The 19,282-nt window shown below is 41.6% G+C and overlaps 1 protein-coding gene and 1 long non-coding RNA gene across 3 annotated transcripts; one reads left to right on the top strand and one right to left on the bottom strand.

Moving 5' to 3' along the window:
- Positions 1–30: 30 nt before the first annotated feature.
- Positions 31–19,207, bottom strand: UBXN4 (UBX domain protein 4). 2 transcript variants are annotated; one of them, XM_081872432.1, is made up of 13 exons: positions 18,945–19,207; positions 11,303–11,405; positions 10,511–10,539; positions 8,433–8,551; positions 6,830–6,968; positions 6,098–6,185; positions 4,580–4,634; positions 3,910–4,071; positions 2,986–3,113; positions 2,495–2,597; positions 1,654–1,785; positions 1,298–1,503; positions 31–624 (listed from the first exon to the last, which is right to left on the bottom strand). In XM_081872432.1, the coding sequence occupies exons 1-13, from the start codon at positions 19,024–19,026 to the stop codon at positions 486–488; spliced, it is 1,485 nt and encodes a 494-aa protein (XP_081728558.1). In that variant the 5' UTR covers positions 19,027–19,207; the 3' UTR covers positions 31–485. The 2 variants fall into 2 exon arrangements, with proteins under 2 accessions (XP_081728558.1, XP_081728557.1); XM_081872431.1 differs by having other exon boundaries at positions 3,910–4,074; positions 18,945–19,204.
- LOC309348817 lies at positions 4,646–6,089 on the top strand. Its single transcript, XR_014159560.1, has 3 exons — positions 4,646–4,976; positions 5,207–5,689; positions 5,872–6,089. It is a non-coding gene; the product is annotated as an uncharacterized lncRNA (long non-coding RNA).
- Positions 19,208–19,282: the final 75 nt, after the last annotated feature.

Here is a 19,282-nt window from a genome sequence, read left to right as displayed (position 1 = left end):
AGAGAACTTCTGAATAAGGAACATACAGACTTCTTTTTTTGAAAACCTTTATTGAATGCTCTGAGATTAAAAACTACCAGTATATAGTCTTGTAGTTGCAGAAGCACTAAAGGGGGGAAAAATAAGTTATCCAATTTGCAAGGTATTACGCTTCTGCTAGTCAGACTCTCTTGTTTTAATCTGGGCTTCCGATTTGTTCCAAGATTTATATAGATTAAAAAGTGCCTTCAGATGACAACAGGGCTAGTTAGTATGAAATTCTGAAAGCTGATGGAAGATGGGGATTTTTTTACATTCTTTGAGCTTTTGGCAGTAGTTACAGTTGCAGTATCCAGCTACACAATTAACACCTTATTCCATGTGCTATGACAGGAATATGGCATAATGCAGGCAGCATACTCATACAAGCCCACCTGTGCAGCAGAAGGAATAACTAAATCAAAGGGAAAAATCAGTGATTACTATGCACAGTTTACTCATAAAAACTACATCTGTTGGGTTGAATTTCCATTCCAAGTATTGTTATCATCTTCTCCATCATCCTGAGTTCTCAGTCTATAGATTTTGCCTTCTTTTTTGAATTCTTCACCCCGCTTTTCCAATACTCGTTTCCTGACTGCTTGTCTAAATAAAGAAGAAATGCAGTTCGAGATTAAATCCTTACAGTGGCAATTTCAGCTCCTGATTCAATTCTAGCACCCTCCACCCAGGAGAAGTAACGGGAGAATTTGATTCAGTTCACATTAATACCCCTTTCAGTGTACAAAAGGTAGTTTTTATTTCTTTCCAAATGCACCCTAGAGTGGATTCAGCTGAAGAACAGAGGGAATGTCACCTATGAATGACTATAGTGCACTGACATGTTTGCTGCCGGTTCCAGCCCATCACTTCCTGGCTCATGGTGATATTAATTTGGCACATTCACAAAATGTAATCTTAAATGCTCCTGGATGCATTTCAGAAGCTATCTTTCTGGCAGCAGCTGGCATGGAAATCCAAACTGCTGTTTCAGAAAGAAACCTTACCAAGCGAAGATGGCCAGGGAGCATGCAACACACTGTTTATTCTTATTACTTACCCCTACACTGCTAATTGCCCATCAAAAAGTAGATTTGGATTACAACATGGTATCCTGTCCATAGAAGCCAGTTTGAGCCACTGACATACATGTTAGTTATTCATGTGGAGTTTCTCTGTATGCCAGCCTAAACAAGGGGAAACCCTGTCTTTCTCCCAAGCCCTTGCATCTACCAGAGGGAGTGAAAAACAATAATTTAAGAACACTTGTCAGTCCTACCTGCTTGATTCTGCAGTGTTTGATGCTGAAGGGTTTGAGTGATCCTGCTGATGAGGTCTTGCAGTAGGCTGGGAAGGAGGAGGATTCGTAAACAGGAAGTTGCTAATAAATCGCCAAACAGCTATGAGTGGATAAAGGATAGTACCCAGGAATCTCCAAAAATCTCCACTTGAAGACTGGACAACTGCTGTTGCTGGCCTTCCAGCCTGTTTGAAGATACAAAACAAACAGGACTGAAAACTGGACTCTAGAAGAAACTCCATAAATACACGAGGTTATTTCAAGAAGTAATATTGAATGGTTGTAAAATAGTTCATGATACAATTTGAATAATCTTTTCTATAAAGCACACTTACCGGCAACAATACTACGGAAGCACTTGGGGCAAGTTCCAGGTCCACTAATTTTTTCCCATAATCATCTTTGGTAAATTCCCTCCTGGGGAACATTGTCGCCAATGAGAAATTGCCATATGTGTTGCCAACTGTCTGTAGTAGAACAAATCAGGTAAGTACTTTATATTCCCCTTAAAATTTAGAAATAAAAATGGGAAGGACCTTTAACCATGAAATGCAGAGCTTCATCTCAAAATAAGTTATTTCAAAGGGGGAAAACAACACTCTTAATTTACACATGGTATCTGTGCCCAACATCTACTATTTTTGTCTTCTGAAGACACAGGACCCAAAAATTATGCAAGAGGTATGCCAGTTAGGGCAAGTTTGAGGACACCTGGAAGCATCCTATTTTGTGGCCAGACCAAAACGAGTAGTGACATGTATAAGGTTGTAAAACTTTCATTTAGTTTAACAAATATTCTCAGAACAGTTTACAATTGTTCAGATATTAGGGTAATTAGCTTGTGTACAAGATGCAAATTGGTGCACACAGAGTCTCCATTTCTCAACTGCCCTTACCACAGTGGGAAACAAACTGAAGACCAGCTCACTTAGCTGCTTGTGGTTTGTAGTTGTGTTAATGCAACTGACCCACATTATTTATGGTCAATGTTATGCACTAACAAGATCAATAACTGGCATCTTTAAAACCCTCCCAAGCATTCAGACAAAGGGCCAAAGCTGCCACCTGTTTTTTCCTCAAAACGTTCCATCTTTCTCTCAGAAATCCTGAAGAGATTATGGTAACTATACATACATGCTCTTCTATAACTTAAAAATAAAACAAATCCTCATTTACCTGTGCAGCAAATTGTCTGGCTTCTTCCAACGGGGCATCCGAAGGGAAACTATTGGTAAAAGAGGATCCATCTGGAAGGCGAAACTGAATTCTTGCTATAGCACTAGGGAAAATATATCAGTTTAAGAATGAATTTTAAGAACAGCTTCCATCACTTAAGTTCCTTTAAATGCTTCACTCATATACCAGGAGATATTAGAGAGGAAGAGTTCATCAACTGCACTTATTTTTAAGTTAGATCAAATTATTATTTGACATCTCCTTAGCAGCAGTAGCATACTAAGAGAATATACAGAATACAGAAGAAACATGTTCTCAGCTGAGGGTTTATCGTTTTACAAAGAGAGGGGCAAGAAGGTTGATTGTATGGACTGATAAAGGAGTGAGACAACAAAGCAAAAAATGCATGGTGCTACAATAAAGGAGGAAGTTGGTGTGTACAAGGTGAAGGGAATGGGAAGAGTTGGATGAAGGCATGAAAAAGAATTCACCTTCTTTCCCTCTGTGATGCTTCCTTCCTGGCTCCCATTTCAAGCAGCTTAGCTTGGATAGCAGCAGCTTTTGCAGCTTCTGCTTCTTCCTTGGACCTTGCAAAACGAGCTGCTCTTTCAGCACGATCCTTCATAAGAGGACAAAGACATTCACTACATGTTACCATGGCCCAGTCAAGGCTATTTTAATCAGTGCAGTCTCATGGAAAGAAATTACTACCAACCAACTTGTATGTGGTGAGGGACATAATTTGTTCTCATTTATTATATTCAATGAACACTTAACCTTTACATGCCATCTTCATGCTAAACCACGCTTTACCATGCCATGAACGAGCCTAGGTGAGTCTTAGATATGTCCTCTCCCTCCTCCCTGTGTGCAACTGGGAATAGGAGTTTGGAAGCCTTGCTTATCCATTGTGTTTGAACTGACAAATGATTGGTGGCTTTGGCGAGGTGTGTGATTGGCAGGTGGTGTGCAGTGGCCAGGCAGATAAGTGATTGTCGGCAATCCTCCCCAAAAAGCTCAACAACTCTGAGCAATCTCCCCATTTCCTTAATTTGAAGTCCCAAAGAATAGGGGTCGTCTTATACATGGGAGCGTTATACACGGGAAAATACAGTATATTGAAGATCAATTTGCTAAGAAAATACTTTTTTCCAAGAAGCTCACCTAATAAATCATATATATTGTACTAATAGAGATTTCAGTTATTTGAGTGATGTTCCATATTCAACACACAAAGGAGAATCAGAAAAATGAGTGAGAGTGAAATGCTGACTGGCCAGCGGGGGGTGGCGTGGGGATAGGAAACTGGAGAGAGGAGAAGATGGTGAACAGGAATTGAGAGACTGACATCCTGAACAGAGAGCACTCTATTACGCAACACTTTGTTGAAGGCCCCCTTGTAACAGATGACTTACCATTTGAATCTGCTGTCTGATGCGCTCCCTAGCAGCTCTGTCTTCAGCTTTTTCTCTGTTCCTTTCTTCCAGTATTCGCTTTGTAAGTTCTTCTTCTTGTTTCCTTTTGTACTCCAACATATCTTTCCCACTTTTTCTTCTTTCTACTTCTTTCTTGATTTCCTTCTGAGTGAAAAGAGAATACACCTTTCCTAAGCTTTTAAAGGGATGCGGGTGGCGCTGTAGTCTAAACCACAGAGCCTAGGGCTTGCTGGTCAGAAGGTCGGCGGTTCGAATTCCCGCAACGGGGTGAACTCCCATTGTTCAGTCCCAGCTCCCTCAGCCATAGAGCGAGATGAGCATGCAACTTGAGTCCCCGACTGGACTTTATAGTCAGGGGTCCTTTTACCTTTACCTATCATATAATACACAACTAATTTAAATTTTTCCTGAAAATTAGTTTAATAGAAAATTCCCGGACATCAAAAGAGAATGAAATTGCTGCTTTAGCCACCTGATAATTGTTATTCCAGCAAGCCTATCCCTATAATTTAATTAAATATTTTTTGGGGGGGGGACATTATGTATTACTGATATTCATATTATTTTATGTACAGTATTTTATTAAGCAGCTTATACGTTTTTCAAAATAAAAATAAAATGCAACATTATAAATTCAGTTACACTCTACCTGCTCTTCTTCTTTCTTTTTCTCTTCTCTTCTTTCTTCAAGTTTTTTTGTCACTCTAAATTTAGAAGAATACAAACACAAGGTGAAACCTTATTTCTGTGTGGGGAAGTGCACATCAAAGTGCTATACATGACTCTGCCAAAAAACAAAACTACCCAAAACTGAAAGGCAGTATATTATAATACAGCAATTCTGCTTTCCAACAGCAGTTCTATTACCATTATTAATTTTATATTTATTAAATTTCTATACTGCCCTTTATCCAAAAACAACAGGACAGTTTACAATATAAAAACACAAAAATATGTATCATAATAACAAGCAAAAACAATATATCAGTATTATCTTTTATTAAATTTTAGGTTGCACTTCCTTGCCTGCACTGCCAAATACAGTGGTGCCCCGCAAGACGAATGCCTTGCAAGACGAAAAACTCGCTAGACGAAAGAGTTTTCCGTCTTTTGAGGTGCTTCACGAAAACGTCTTGCGAGTCTTGCAAGTTTTTTCCCTCCCCCCCCCTTTTTCTAAGCCGCTAATAGCCGCTAATCCGCTAATCGGGGTGCTTCGCAAGACGAAGAGACTCACGGAACGAATTAATTTCGTCTTGCGAGGCAGCACTGTACACAGGCCTGGCGAATTAACTTTAGAATGACACAAAAGGGGTAAGAACTTTGCCATGAAGATGCATAGACTAGAAAACTGTGGGTAAAAAACAACACCTTCATTCTGTGCTGTTGCAAAGCTGGAGAAGGGTTGGCCGGCAGCAAATAACAAAACATGAGAGCCTGTCATAGACCTAGAAGACGTTCTGCCAAAGAACAGGTTTCAAAAGGCGCTTAAAAAGATCTGGACTGTTTCGATGGGCAATTTAAACTGCATTGTAGCTCTGCACTACAGTTGAGAAGTGCAATCCAGATGACAGATCAGTGTAATTTTGCCCTCTCCTGTGCTTTTCACATTCTCTTGAAATGGCTTCTTCTCACACTATCTGCCTTTTAAGCCTTGGCTTGATGATTTGGCCCTTAAGTCAGACTCTAGAAATAATAAGTAATGATAAATGGCGGCAATTTCCTCTTGAACTGATCCAGTCTGATAGATATGGATGACACAGTTATTACAGACAAAACAAAACAAATTCCTTCCAGTAGCACCTTAAAGAAGTATCTGAAGAAGTGTGCATGCACACGAAAGCTCATACCAAGAACTGACTTAGTTGGTCTTTAAGGTGCTACTGGAAGGAATTTGTTTTGTTTTGACTATGGCAGACCAACACGGCTACCTATCTGTAACAGTTATTACAGGGCAGTCTTGTGCTTGCCACACAGTCCCATCTTTTCTTTGTGTGTGTTTGTATGTTGGAAAAACGAATGAGAGTGCATGCATGTGTGTGGCTGGCTCTGACCATGAAAACTGCCAGACAATCCTCAACTGCTTTCCCACTGCTGCATGCAGCCCTCAGGGCTCAAGGTTGCCTAGCCCTGCTTTCTAGAATAACCAGAAAGTCTGCAAAAAACATACCTTTCTACTTTGGCTGTAAGGTCATCTGTAGTCTGCGATTCCCCCCTTCCGCCACTTTCCACATTTGTCTGGTCCAAATTTACTTCACCTTCAGTAGTTTAGAAATAGCAGGTAAGTGAAAAGGAGGAGATGGGAAAGGGGAAAAGTATCAACATTTTACCATCATAAGCAATTGCTGTATGAACTCTTACAAAATATTGTTATCATGCCACTATGAATATTAATGATCCAAACTAGCTCACTATTTAAAATCAAGAACATCTTCAGCTGCTTCTGCACAAAGTTGATATTCTGAATACTTCAACTTTGGAACCAGGTTCTTCACAACAGTTAAGCAATTAACATAGTTTCAGATATCCTTTGCCTAATTAATGCACTGAATTGCTCATTCTCAGCAACGCCAGTAGCATACCTGACAGCACTACAACCTCCACTTCACCTGTCTCTGTACCACTCTTTCCTTGTGTCAGAATGAGCAAGGCATGGCTGGCCCTGTCCTGTTCTTGATGCAGCCCTGAAGAAACAACTGCAGATGAGAAAGAGCGTGGCAGGGACGAGCAGCAGTTATGGAGGGGAATGAAAAAATACTTAAAAGGTAGTAGCATAATGAGGCACACACAAAAATGGTAATCACTTAAAGGAGGTCTTTCCCATCCTTTACTTTTGAAAGATTACCATTTTAACTCCATATGTAAATACTAATCTTGAATGTAGGCAGCTCCACATACTCACCAACTGAGGATACACTTAGCCTTTCAGGCTGTGCTTCAGCAAACTCAGCTGTTTGGGACTGAGAGCCCTCTGTGATGCCATTTAAAGATGAGGAACACGGCGTAGAACTTTCCATTGCTTCATTTTTTAACGTGTGCATCTAAGGAAGAAAGAAGCGTAGATATCAGTAAATGACTGTAATTCCAGAACATTTGATTTTTAAGCCATTTTCTAAATCAAAGTGAAAACAAGTGCTAGGCTTCAAAGTACAAAACTGATGCTCATGTAGCCTAATCTACAAATAGTAAGCTTAAGAGTGCACTTTGTATGATACTAATACATGGTGAAAAGAGCAGAACCATGGCTGCATGGCTGTCAAAGGCCCTGTTTGACTGCAGAAAGAAAAAGCAACTATTATTTTATGGATGACTTCACTTTCAAGAGTAGTGTGTAGCTAAAGATCTCCTGAAATGAGTACAATAACCCTTCTATTGGCATATGGCAGAGGGACAAGGAAGCAAAATATGTCATATATTACTATTTCTTAATGTGAGAACAAGTTGTTTTGTTTGCAGTTTTTCTCTGATGTTGTTTTGAATCTCCTGAAAACTGGTGTGTAGCACAGCTCTGTCCCCTTTTTTAGCAGTTGTAGAATGAGAAGAGAGTTCTATAACAAAATTCCAGACCACTTAACTATAGGTCACCGAGTCAAGGAGCCTTGAATATAACAATCAAATTAGTATTTAATATTATCCCACAAGCAGGGGCTGAAGGCAAACTAATATCACAGGGGTTGATAAGGAAAGATACAACATTTAGAAAAAGATGCTTGAATAGCACATGTCCTGGTACACACTTAAGAGGCAGCTAGGATTAAATAAAAAGCTTGGGTCGCCACCTGGCCTAATCTTATGGAAAACTTAATCCAGATTACCAGTTTGTCAGTTTGCAGTAAAATAATCATCATAAAAGTGCCAGTGGGAGGTGTGAAGGGGACAATAGTTCTATACCATGTCTCAAGACTAATTACAGTAGTACCTCGGCTTACATTACCCTCGGGTAACGTAAACTTTGGGTTGAAAAAGCGGCAAACCTGTGTTTCACTGCGCGCGCATGCGCAGATGCGCTCTACCACACTATGTGCATGCACAGAAGCGGTGCCTCCAGTTGCGGAAACCTTGGGATCCGACCAGAGCTCCGGAATGGATCCCACCCACAACCAAAGGTACCACTGTACAGCCTGATCTTAAAGGGGCAAATGAGGGGAAACACATGTAACCTGACCTTTCTTGCTGCATTAAAAAAAGGGTAAGAAACAAGTACATTTCAGGAGTGATTTTTCCCCCCCAATGATCAAGCCCATCAAGAAAAATGTCTTCTAGAAAAAGTCATTATTGCTCTATTAGTACATTTCCAACTTGGTACATAAAACTGGCTTAATTTAGCATAACTATAGTATGATTAAGTATTCTTTCTTCAAGCAAGAACATATAGAATTCACAATTCTATAGGCATACTGACACTGACACAGTGACCTTTTCTGCCTGTAATCCATTCAACAGGAACGAGCTTTTAAACATTTATTTCACTATGCTGAAAAACCAGGTCAGTCACTATTTCTTACCTGCTTGACTTTATGAATTCTTGTAACAAGTTCCTCTGCAGAAACGCTGCCAGCAATCACTTCCAACGGGACTCCATTGTCTCCTATAAAGAAACTGGATGGAACACACACTACAGGATCTATGCAGCAATAGTAAAGGACAACATCTCAATTGTAAGGAAGGCAAAAGTAATTTGGAAAAGAAACATAAATGCAAATGATTATAAATTATTGCAAACAGCTGAGCAAAGCATATACTGAACTAGTGCCCCTCACTGAAATGGGGGAGACAATTTTTGACAGTTTCCTCTTCTTTCCAAATATAGGGGCCTTCTAAAGCTAATTAGGGGTGTGTAGGGCTAGAGGAGTAAGAGGAGTAGCTCAAAAGAGCCTGCCTTCCTGATCTGCCAACAGCACCTTTTATCAGTGATGGGACACCAACTGGATGCCACCTATAGCAAACTGATGCTACCAGTACAGAAATATCTGAATTCCCCATGGAAAATTTAAGTGATACCAAGCCCATCACTTTTCTGCTGCCTCGCCCCTCTTCTCCCAGCTCTAAAGAAATGTGTCAGATTATCATGGAGACAGTTTGCACAAAAAACTTTTGAATGAAAACAACACAAATTAGAAGGATCACTTCTAACCTCAAAACATACACCTCTTTTGTTTTTAAGTGGCATCCTCTGTGAGCCACATCTTGAGATTCAATTAAATCACATGGGCAGTAGTTCATGGTCAAATATTGCTTGGGTCCTACCCTGATGGATCAGCAAAGATTTGTTCAACCCAGTTTAGTTTTCCTAACAGCAGCCAGTCAAATCCCTCTGGCACGCTCATAAGCAGGACCATGAAGAAAACAGCTTTTCCTGTGATTTGTCTCTGTCATTGGTAACCCCTGACCATTAGGTCCAGTTGTGACCGACTCTGGGGTTGCAGCGCTCATCTCGCTTTATTGGCCGAGGGAGCCGGCGTACAGCTTTCGGGTCATGTGGCCAGCATGACTAAGCCACTTCTGGCAAACCAGAGCAGCACAGGGAAACGCCGTTTACCTTCCCGCCAGAGCAGTACCTATTTATCTGCTTGCACTTGACGTGCTTTCAAACTGCTAGGTTGGCAGGAGCAGGGACCGAGCAACGGGAGCTCACCCCATCACGGGGATTCAAACCGCCAACCTGCTGATCGGCAAGTCCTAGGCTCTGTGGTTTAACCCACAGCACCACCCGCACTGTCATTGGTACTCAAAAGTAAATTGCCTCTGTACACCAAGGTTGTAGTAGATGCTATTCTACATGTCTTAAGTCTAATCGTTTTGGCATCAACTAACATTCCACACACAAAACATGTTTTGGTAGTGAAGCTCAAAAGTCAATAGCATGGTGGGCTTTTATTTGTTTTTCATTACTCCTAAATTTACTGCAAATCAACTTGCTGTAATTAAAAATTGAAGAACTATCTTCAGTTTGGTCACATTGTTTTTCTGAAATGGTCTCATGCCAGATAGTTATTCAATAAACCTTAGCCAAGATGGTTACAAGTAGAACAACCATCCCAATCATGGTGCTGTTTCATGCAACCTGTTTTCTTCATGGAACAGCACCCTCAAAATCCCAGTTTTTCAGTATACACCATATCACTATATAAACAATTAAGAAAAGCACAGGATGAAAAACCAGAGATAAACCCCCAGTGAGGAGAGCCAGAAATGACTATGGTTTTGATGCCTCTCTGTTGAGAACAGTAATACTAAATTATTACCTAATATTATTATTTACAATATTAGGAAGTGGAGGCGAGATATACAAGGGGTGTTTCACTTTCACATACTTAGGCTTAGTAACCAGGTACAGTAACCAGGAAACTCTGCCAAAGGCTTCAGGAAAAGGTGGGTTTGAAGATGCGTTTAGATGGAGTAAGAAAGGTGGCATCACACAGGTATTCCTGAAGGAAGTTCCAAGCATATGGAGCAGTAAAGGAGAACAGACAGAATCTCCTGAGGGAGGAGATCCTGTAGTTTGCACCATACAATAACCAAGTCCATAAATGAACATCTGAGTGTGAAATGATTCAATTTATTATATTTTGTTCAAGGATACAGATTTGGGAGAACTGCAGGCAGGCTTCACTGTGTAAAAAAAAGTATCAAGTTTAGACAATCACACTAATATGAAATGTCATAAAATAATCAGTTATTGTATATACTGTTATTGTATATCTGACTGTTTAAAAGCCTTGTAGGATCACAACAAATTAATTTTTATTTCTCTAAAACACTACACTGAAATTAACTTACATAAAACAGTATACAGATTATATGTAATGTTATGCTAAACCATGGCTTAGCACAAATTATGGGCTCCAGGAAAGGAGATAATGGCTGCTTTATTCCTTCTCCAGTCCTGTGAGTTAAGCCAGGCATAGGCAAACTCGGCCCTCCAGATGTTTTGAGACTACAATTCCCATCATCCCTGACCACTGGTCCTGTTAGCTACGGATGATGGGAGTTGTAGTCCCAAAACATCTAGAAGGCCGAGTTTGCCTATGCGTGAGTTAAGCCATGGTTTGGCTTAGGTGTCGTCTGAACATGGGTTCACGGTTTGTCTCCTCCAGACTTTAAAGTCCTCCTGAAAGTATTATGGCTTTTAATTTTCAAAGTGAAAAGTATCAGTTGGATCTTATTTTAATGGAGAATGGAGTAGCACAAATATAACGAGAATAAAGTAAACTATTCAGTAAAATATACACTTAGTGTGTAGTTGGATAACAATATTCCACACACATACCAATTGAATTCCCTTCCAAAATAACTACATATTGATTATACAGCGGTCTCTTTAAAAGTAAATTACTACTAACAACAAAAACAACAGTAAAATAAGTTGCCAAACCTTTGAGTATCTATTTTAATAGCTACAAAGCCATCTGTTGCTGCCTCAGTCACTTTCTCATTCTCCCAGCTGGCAGCCATCTCTATGGACTGTTCATCATCCCCTGCGAAAAAGAAGAAGTCTTCTTCACAGATGCAAATATAGATTAATTACAGATTACAGCATACTAGAAATGCAATGTTTATAACTTTAGGGCAAGGATGATCACACAACTACAGAGTTGGGATAGACCCAAAGATAGTATAAGCCACTTACCAGGTGCCAACGGCTCAGCTTTAAAAAAAGACTCTAGACCCAAAAGTGTCACAGACAGACAACAGGTACAAGATATGCACAACCAGCAGCTCCAGATAACCCAAACGAGAAAGACAAGTGACATATAATTATGTAAAGGGGGTGCAACATCAACATGCAGTGCTCCACAAAACAAGGGTCTCTCACAGTTTGGTGTTCATTTAAAACATTTTTAGATCATGTGATCAAAGGGATTGCGCTAGAAATATGACTGATAATTACATCAGTATGTGCAATAGATCAACTTGTATTTGCTATTTTATTAATTTACATATGAAAAAATTTTAACTATTCTGTTTGCAACAAACTCATTATGTTCCAGCAAATAAATCTTTCACCACTCTCTAAAAGCCAAATAGCTAGTATTTATTTTATAATCTGTCAATCCTATGATTTTTAAAGGACAACAAAGTGGCCAAACAATGCACCAGCTAGAAAATTGTAACATTTTAGAAGCAATTTAATGAATACTTATTCATATAGCAATATAAAAGCATACATATTCATGTGCAATTATTGTAAAAGCAAAGTAACAATTTTTAACAGAACAAAGCTATAACAACCCATATAGAAAGCCTGTTGTCAATTTGCAATGTTCCCCCTAATGAAATTAGGCATGAAGTGTTCATTTATATTTTCAGCTATTATAATTCACAATTTTAGAAACTGAAAGAGGGCAGAATTTGAAAGAGAATACAGTGGTGCCTCGCAAGACAAACGCCTCGCAAAACGAAAAACTCGCAAGACGAAAGAGTTTTCCGTTTTTGAGTCGTTCCGCAAGACGAATTTCCCTATGGGCTTTCTTCTTGCGAAGCAAGAAATCTCCGGGGACCTCTTTTAAATGCTGGCGGTGGGGAGCAAAGCCTTTCCCCCCCTCCGGCCTTCAGAAGAGGTCCAGGAAGGCCGGTGGGGGCCGAAAGGCTTTGCTCCCCACCGCCAGCATTTTAAAAGCGGTCCGGGATAGCAGGGAGCGCGTTTCTCCGCTATCCCGGACGGCTTTTGAAGGCAGGCGGGGGGGAGCAAAGACTTTCACCCACCGCCGGCCTTCAGAAGACCTCCGCTGTCCCGGGGGCTTTTAAAATGCTGGGGGTCGGCAGCGAAGGCTTCGCTGCCGCCCGCCAGCATTTTAAGATCGCCCCGGGACAGTGGAGAAGTCTCCGCTGTCCCGGGGGCTTTGCTGCCACCCGCCAGCATTTTAAGATCGCCCCGGGACAGCGGAGAAGTCTCCGCTGTCCCGGGGGCTTCGCTGCCACCCGCCAGCATTTTAAGATCACCCCGGGACAGCGGAGAAGTCTCCGCTGTCCCGGGGGCTTTTAAAATGCTGGCGGGCGGCAGCAAAGCCTTCCTGTCCCCGGAGCTTGCGGGGCGGGAGGTGGGGAGAAGGGCTTTTCTTCCCACCGCCAGCCTTCAGAACAGCCTTCTGAAGGCTGGCGGTGGGAAGAAAAGCCCTTGTCCCCCCCCCCCCAGCCTTCAGAAGAGGTCGGGGGACAGAATGTCCCCGGACCTGGTCTGAAGGCGGTTTCCATAGGAACGCATTGATTGATTTTCAATGCATTCCTATGGGAAACCGTGCTTCGCAAGGCAAAAAACTCGCAAGAAGAAAAAACTTGCGGAACGAAATAATTTCGTCTTGTGAGGCACCACTGTAATTATTGCCAGTTCAAAGGAGCAAGGGAACTATTAGTGGCTCTTCATAAGTGAAGAAAACAAATATAAGTTAAGTGGTCTGGAAGAGTCTTCTATACCTTCATTCACCCACTATCATAAATCTAAATCCATTTACAGATAGGTAGCCGTGTTGGTCTGCCATGGTCAAAACAAAATAAAATAAAAATTCTTTCCAGTAGCACCTTAAAGACCAACTGAGTTAGTTCTAAATCCATTTGTTACTGATGTAATGTTTCTCTCTGTCTGAGATCCTAATGCGTCAGCCAGACTATATCCTAAAAGTTCAAGCTACCAATGTTATACATAGCAGTTCCTCCTACTTCCAGCAATATGATCTATGCATGAGATTACTCCTGTACTTCAGATACACACACACATATATATTTTAGCTTTCAGACTGGGCTTTCCCTGGCCCATAAGATTAGACCCTATTTTTATTTCTCTGAATTTGTGTTTTTATATATTTTACACAAATCTGGAGTGAATTTCCTAAGGTGGTTGGATGGCATTTTGTACGCCTCCTTCCAGCAACTTCTGCAGCTAAACTGGTGCCAAACATATTGCCCTGCTTTCCTTTAGATCACATCAGCACGGCCAAGAGGGGGGTCTTGTCATCTGGGCAGCCCAGGTCCCCCATACACACTCCCAGGCTTGCGTACTGGGGAGATCACTTTGGTGCTGCTAACATAGCAGTTTGACTTTACCCCTGGAGACGCACTCCATTGTCTCCCGAGACAGAGGGATGCCAACAACTTTACAGTAATGTGAATGTTTGAAGCAGCACCTGCATCTGGGTGAAACATTACTTAACTCTTGCTCTCCCCTTCTATTTATAACTTAAGATACTATCAGTTTAAAAATGATAATTTCTGAGGGAAACCTATTCACTTCAGGGCCCTTCTTCCTTTATTTTCATGCTGGGGGTTCTTTCCTGCACTGTTTAGCCATTAGCATACATGAGAAGTGGGGGGTATGCAGGAAGAGCCCAAGCTTCCCAGTTTCCAGGAGGACTGATGAATAGGTGCAGTGTGGACCCTTCCCGTGGTATCTGCTGCTTTTCACTTCTGTAGTTGAAGAAGCAGGGTTTAAACTTTGAAAACTTATGATAGAAAGTGTGTCTGAATCCCTTATTCATACTTTTGATAGGAACACACTTCTCATTATGTTTCCCCAAGATGCTCTCCAAACTCAAGGACCCGAGTTTTCAGGAAAGAGTGCAAAGCTGAATACAAATACATAGAAGAGAACAGAAGGGAAAGGATCATAGGTATGTGATCTGATTTAATACTGTTGTTAACCCACTTGCTTTCCATTTGACTTCTGAGTAGCATACTGTATCTCATCACTATTTAATACCTACAGAGCTTTACAACAGAAAAGTCCACCATTTTTCTGTGCATATACTGATACTTAGTAAAGTACAGTAGTCTGAGAAAGGGAAGGTTACATTTTTTTCAAATGATCTTGTCAATAGGTTAACTTGTATAATTAAACTATGCTTAAGAACAACTCTGCAGTATTGACAGAGGCAGGCACACATAGAAAATAGCTGAGCTGAGCCAATTGCTAGCACAGCTATAATCTGTGTACTCTAGAATCACTTCCCTAGAGAGAACATGGAAAGAAAAATAAAGAGCTCAAGTGTGCTGATTTCCCACAAGGATATTCATCATGCGATGTAAAATGCAGCAGACATGCAAGAAACATACCATGCACAAGCTGAGTGCTGTTAATTTACAAAATGCTATATAACTGACTTTGCAAAATTTCAATGCTTTTAAGCAATCATTCCATTGTGCCACGATCAATTCTAACAGTTCTGCACTCTTCTAGCTGTTCATGAGTTTTCATCAGTTTGATGATACTGTTTTTGCTTAAGACTGCGGGGCCTGACCATTCTAGTAATTTTTACTTCAAAGATGGCTGCAAAATTTCAGTATTTTAGCCCAGGGATGAGGGAAACTGCAGCCACAAAAATATTGCTGGACTACAGCATCCCTGACCACTGGCTATGCTGGGTGGGCTGATTGTTTTAGCCCAGGGATGTCCAACTAGTAGACTGCGACCTACCGGTAGATCCCTGACTAATCCTGGTAGATCACAGGATCCTTATCGTGTACAAAAATTTATGGGGGGGGGGGCAAAAAAAACAACCTCTGTGTAATCCTCCCACAAAAAGCTCAACAACTCTGGGCACTTCCCTCCTAAAGAAAGCTTAACAACTCTGGGCAACCCACCCACCCCACGCACGCTCCTCCTCCAATGACAATCACTGCAAGTTTTTTTATACTGGGAGTAGTTCACAGTCTCTTGTTGGACATGCCTGTATCAGCCTATACAGTGTTGTGTTAAAATTTAGAAATACTTCAGATCATTAAATTGACATGGATGACTTCAATTCTTTTGAATTATTTACTATATTTATATCCTACCCTCTCTCTAAGCAGCTTTTTGGTGTATCCAAAAAAGCCAACTTTAGGCAGTAAGTCAAACAGTCACTATTTCCAGTTATGGACAATTTTCCAGAGCTGTAGAGCAACTTATATCAGTCTACCAACCACAATATACATACCATTACTATCACTATTCAGAACAAAACTGGATGCCACACATTTCCACATTCCTGAAAACCCATTTACTAGAAATGTATTGGTAATAATTTTGCTGCATAATGACCAGGAGCTGTCAACAATTGTTTCACAGATGCAGAAAAATATTTCATTCTCTCCTGTTGCCTTGTCAATTAAGATACATCAAATACACTAAAACAGTGAGATTTCAAAATATGTGTGCATATCCTGAAGCTCCACCATTCTAGGAAATGCAGGCCATCTCTGTATCAATTTTTAGTGCAACATGAACAATATGACTTCCACCAACTATCTCAAAGGGTGCACCCAGAATACTTTCTAATCCTGTGTCACAAGTGGAATGATTGCATACTATAGTGCAAATGAGGAAAGGATATAGGGTTGCATCCAACTATGTAGCTGTAAGCATGGAACAACTTTCGCAAGCACAATGGAACTCTGCCTCCCTTTTCTGCCCTAGGGTTTCTCCAATCCTCTAGATCAGATTTTGAGATGATATGAAGGGTGTGGAAATCATTCTGTGCATCCAGTAATTTAGTTGGATAAAACTCTTAGTGCTCTTACAATAAATAAAATTAATGCAGACTGCAAATTCTAGTGCATTCTATTTTAACATCTGCATATGGTACACTAAACAGTTTAACAATCAATTATTTTGGATTCTAGAATAACAATGGCATGTGCAGACAGATATTTTGCACACTATAATAGAAGAAAATTAATTTTTTATCAGAAGTGTCAAATATACTGGAGGAAAAAAATCCTGGCATGGACAAATATAACAAGTGAACACCTAACATCCTATCTTAGCTAACTTAGCTTCCTGTATGCTTGTTAGTAGATCTGAGGCTACTCTGTAAACTACCAATAACCTCTCTAGTGTTACTTAACTAGCATTCTCCCAGATGATTGACACACTGGACAGGATATTCTAAAATGAAGCACTTCCTTGTCCCTTCTACTTCAGTGGGAAATCTAAAAGTTCATGCACTCTGGCAATAAATCTGCAAGGCCTTAATAGTTATCTGTAGTCTAGTTACTGTAAGCATATGTATTTTAAATATTATTACTATTCATGTGGGAATATTAAGAACACAGAACTGCATCCAGAATTCATAGCATACAGCTGAAAGGCAGAACAAATTAGGCACATTCTGAGGCATTTACATGATCAGATGCCAGATTTTTCCAGTTATGGTAAAAGTACTTTCAGAACTTATGACTACACATATATTTAGGAAGGATGGGAGGAAAGAGATGTAACAAGAGAAATTAGATACATAAATGTATTTGTGGCAATTCCAAAAAAGGTGACAGCAGGAATGTAAGTGTAAGTTTGCATGGCACAGGCAAAAAATTACCCTTTATAATTTGCCCTGAGTCTTAAGAAAAAAGTGGCAATAGGGACATGGCAATGACAGTATCAAAGGTATTACGGGTAATTTTTGAGAAAATGTGAGGTAATTGTGGTAATGACAGCCCATTATTGTCCTTTACTATCTTCCTGAAGACAGGTCTCCAGTTGAAGAATCATGACAACTATTTACATTGTGGGGAAGAAGTCATACCAGATTCTACAGAAAACCAGTTTAATGAAAAGTATAGTGTGACAATAATCTCCAGCGTTTGATGCACTGGTGCAGCACTTCTAATTCCCATAGCCTACATGCACTGGAGACAGGGCTTTTAAAGGTAGTGTCCTGGAAGAAATGTTATCTGACTTTCCCACAGGAACTTCTAGTTGTGTGCTACAGCACCAAACCAAAATGTGATGACCTGAACCCAACATATTCAAACATGGATAAACTTTAAACCAACAAGTCCTCCCAGAAACTATATGCAGGATACATGGCACTAGCATAAGTCGTAAAGCACAATGGTGAAATTGTGGCCCTCCAGATGCTGTCAGGCTACAACTCCCATCAAACCAACTTCCAACAACATAGAAGTGCTACAGATACCCCTTTCCAGGGTGTAAAAACACATGATGCAGCCAGCTTGCTGAAGCTAAGCATGTTTCGATTCGGTCAGTCCTTTCATACATATACGCTGCCTTGAGTTCCATGAAGGAATGCACATTAAAAATTCCTTCTTATCCTACGCAATGAAGGCATTTTATTTCCTGCTCAGCATGACACAGCAAGCACTGCCCCCATATAGGTCACAAGACAGGAGAGAGCACCAAATCAGTACCAAGCTCCAGGGCACACATATGGCTGCTATGAATATACACTGGAATAAGAACAAGCAAGAAGCATTAGGCTGGGCGTACAAGAAATAAAGGGGGGGAGGAAGCACAAGACCTTACTGAATGAAGCATATAGCCATGGCTTTTTTTACAAGCACTGAGCTAGGGAAGCCTGTTCTGTAACAAGCATTGGAAGGAAGGGAGCCAACTGTGATTACAGGACACGGGGATGTTTCCACTAAATCGCCAATCCCCTTCCACGCACCAGGACACCCGTTAACATAAAATTTGTAAGGTCAGAAGAGACCACGGGGGTCATCTAGTCCAACCCCCCCCCCCGCAATGCAGGAATCTTTTGGCCCAACGTGGGGCTCGAACCCACGACCCTGGGATTATGAGTCTCCACGCTCTGTCGACTGAGTTATTTGCACACGAGTGCGCCCACGTATGTGTGCCTCCTTTCGGTATTTCCACAGAAACGCGGGCGCTCCTCATGACAACAACAACAATTTATTATTTATACCCTGCCCATCTGGCTGGCTTTCCCATCTTCTCCGCTACCCCCCCCCAATCCTTCAAGAAGACACCTCCCCCCCCTTTTTTTTCTTTTATTTCGTTAAAGGGGAAAACCGGCTGAACTGGCGAGCTCGGGTGCTTCTAAGCAAAAAAGCCCCTCTCCTCTTCCCAAATTTGCTGGGCAGTCGGCGGGGCGTCGGACTCAAAGGCCCCGCCGAGGGTGGGACGAAGCCCCTCCGTACGTTCAAGAGGCCTCTTCATGGGCGGAGGGAGCTTGCCTGAGGCTGGGCGGGGAGGGAAAGAAGCCTGAGAAGAGAGGCACGGAGGCAGCCGAAACCTCCCCCGCCCATCCTCACGTTAGGGAAACACGGGGGTGGGCCCGTACCTCTCACAAACACCACGAAGACGGCGCTGCGCTGTTTGGCGGCGGCAATGGCGGCCGGGATGGTGCCAGGGAACCACAGCATAATGGCGGCGGCGGCGGACCGTCGGGCCTGGGCTTATTATGCACAAGCACTCGCCCCGCTGCCTGCCCCTCCGCGGCCTCCCCAGCGGTCCGTTTGCCTCGACGCGGAGCGCGCATGCGCGTCACAAACGTCAGCCTCGCTTCGGACGCGATTGCGTCGCGCTTCGCTGCACCTACTACGACGTCTCTCTCTCTCTCTCTCTCTCTCTCTCTCTCTCCGCCCACTCAGATCCGCTTCCTGGATTCCTCCGCCCAAG

The sequence above is a fragment of the Podarcis erhardii genome (genome assembly GCF_964252035.2).
Source record: "Podarcis erhardii genome assembly, chromosome: 1".
In the NCBI taxonomy this organism is placed as follows: Eukaryota; Metazoa; Chordata; class Lepidosauria; order Squamata; family Lacertidae; genus Podarcis; species Podarcis erhardii.
The sequence above is the reverse complement of the archived record's forward strand: the minus strand, read 5'-3'. Positions and strand labels throughout refer to the sequence as shown.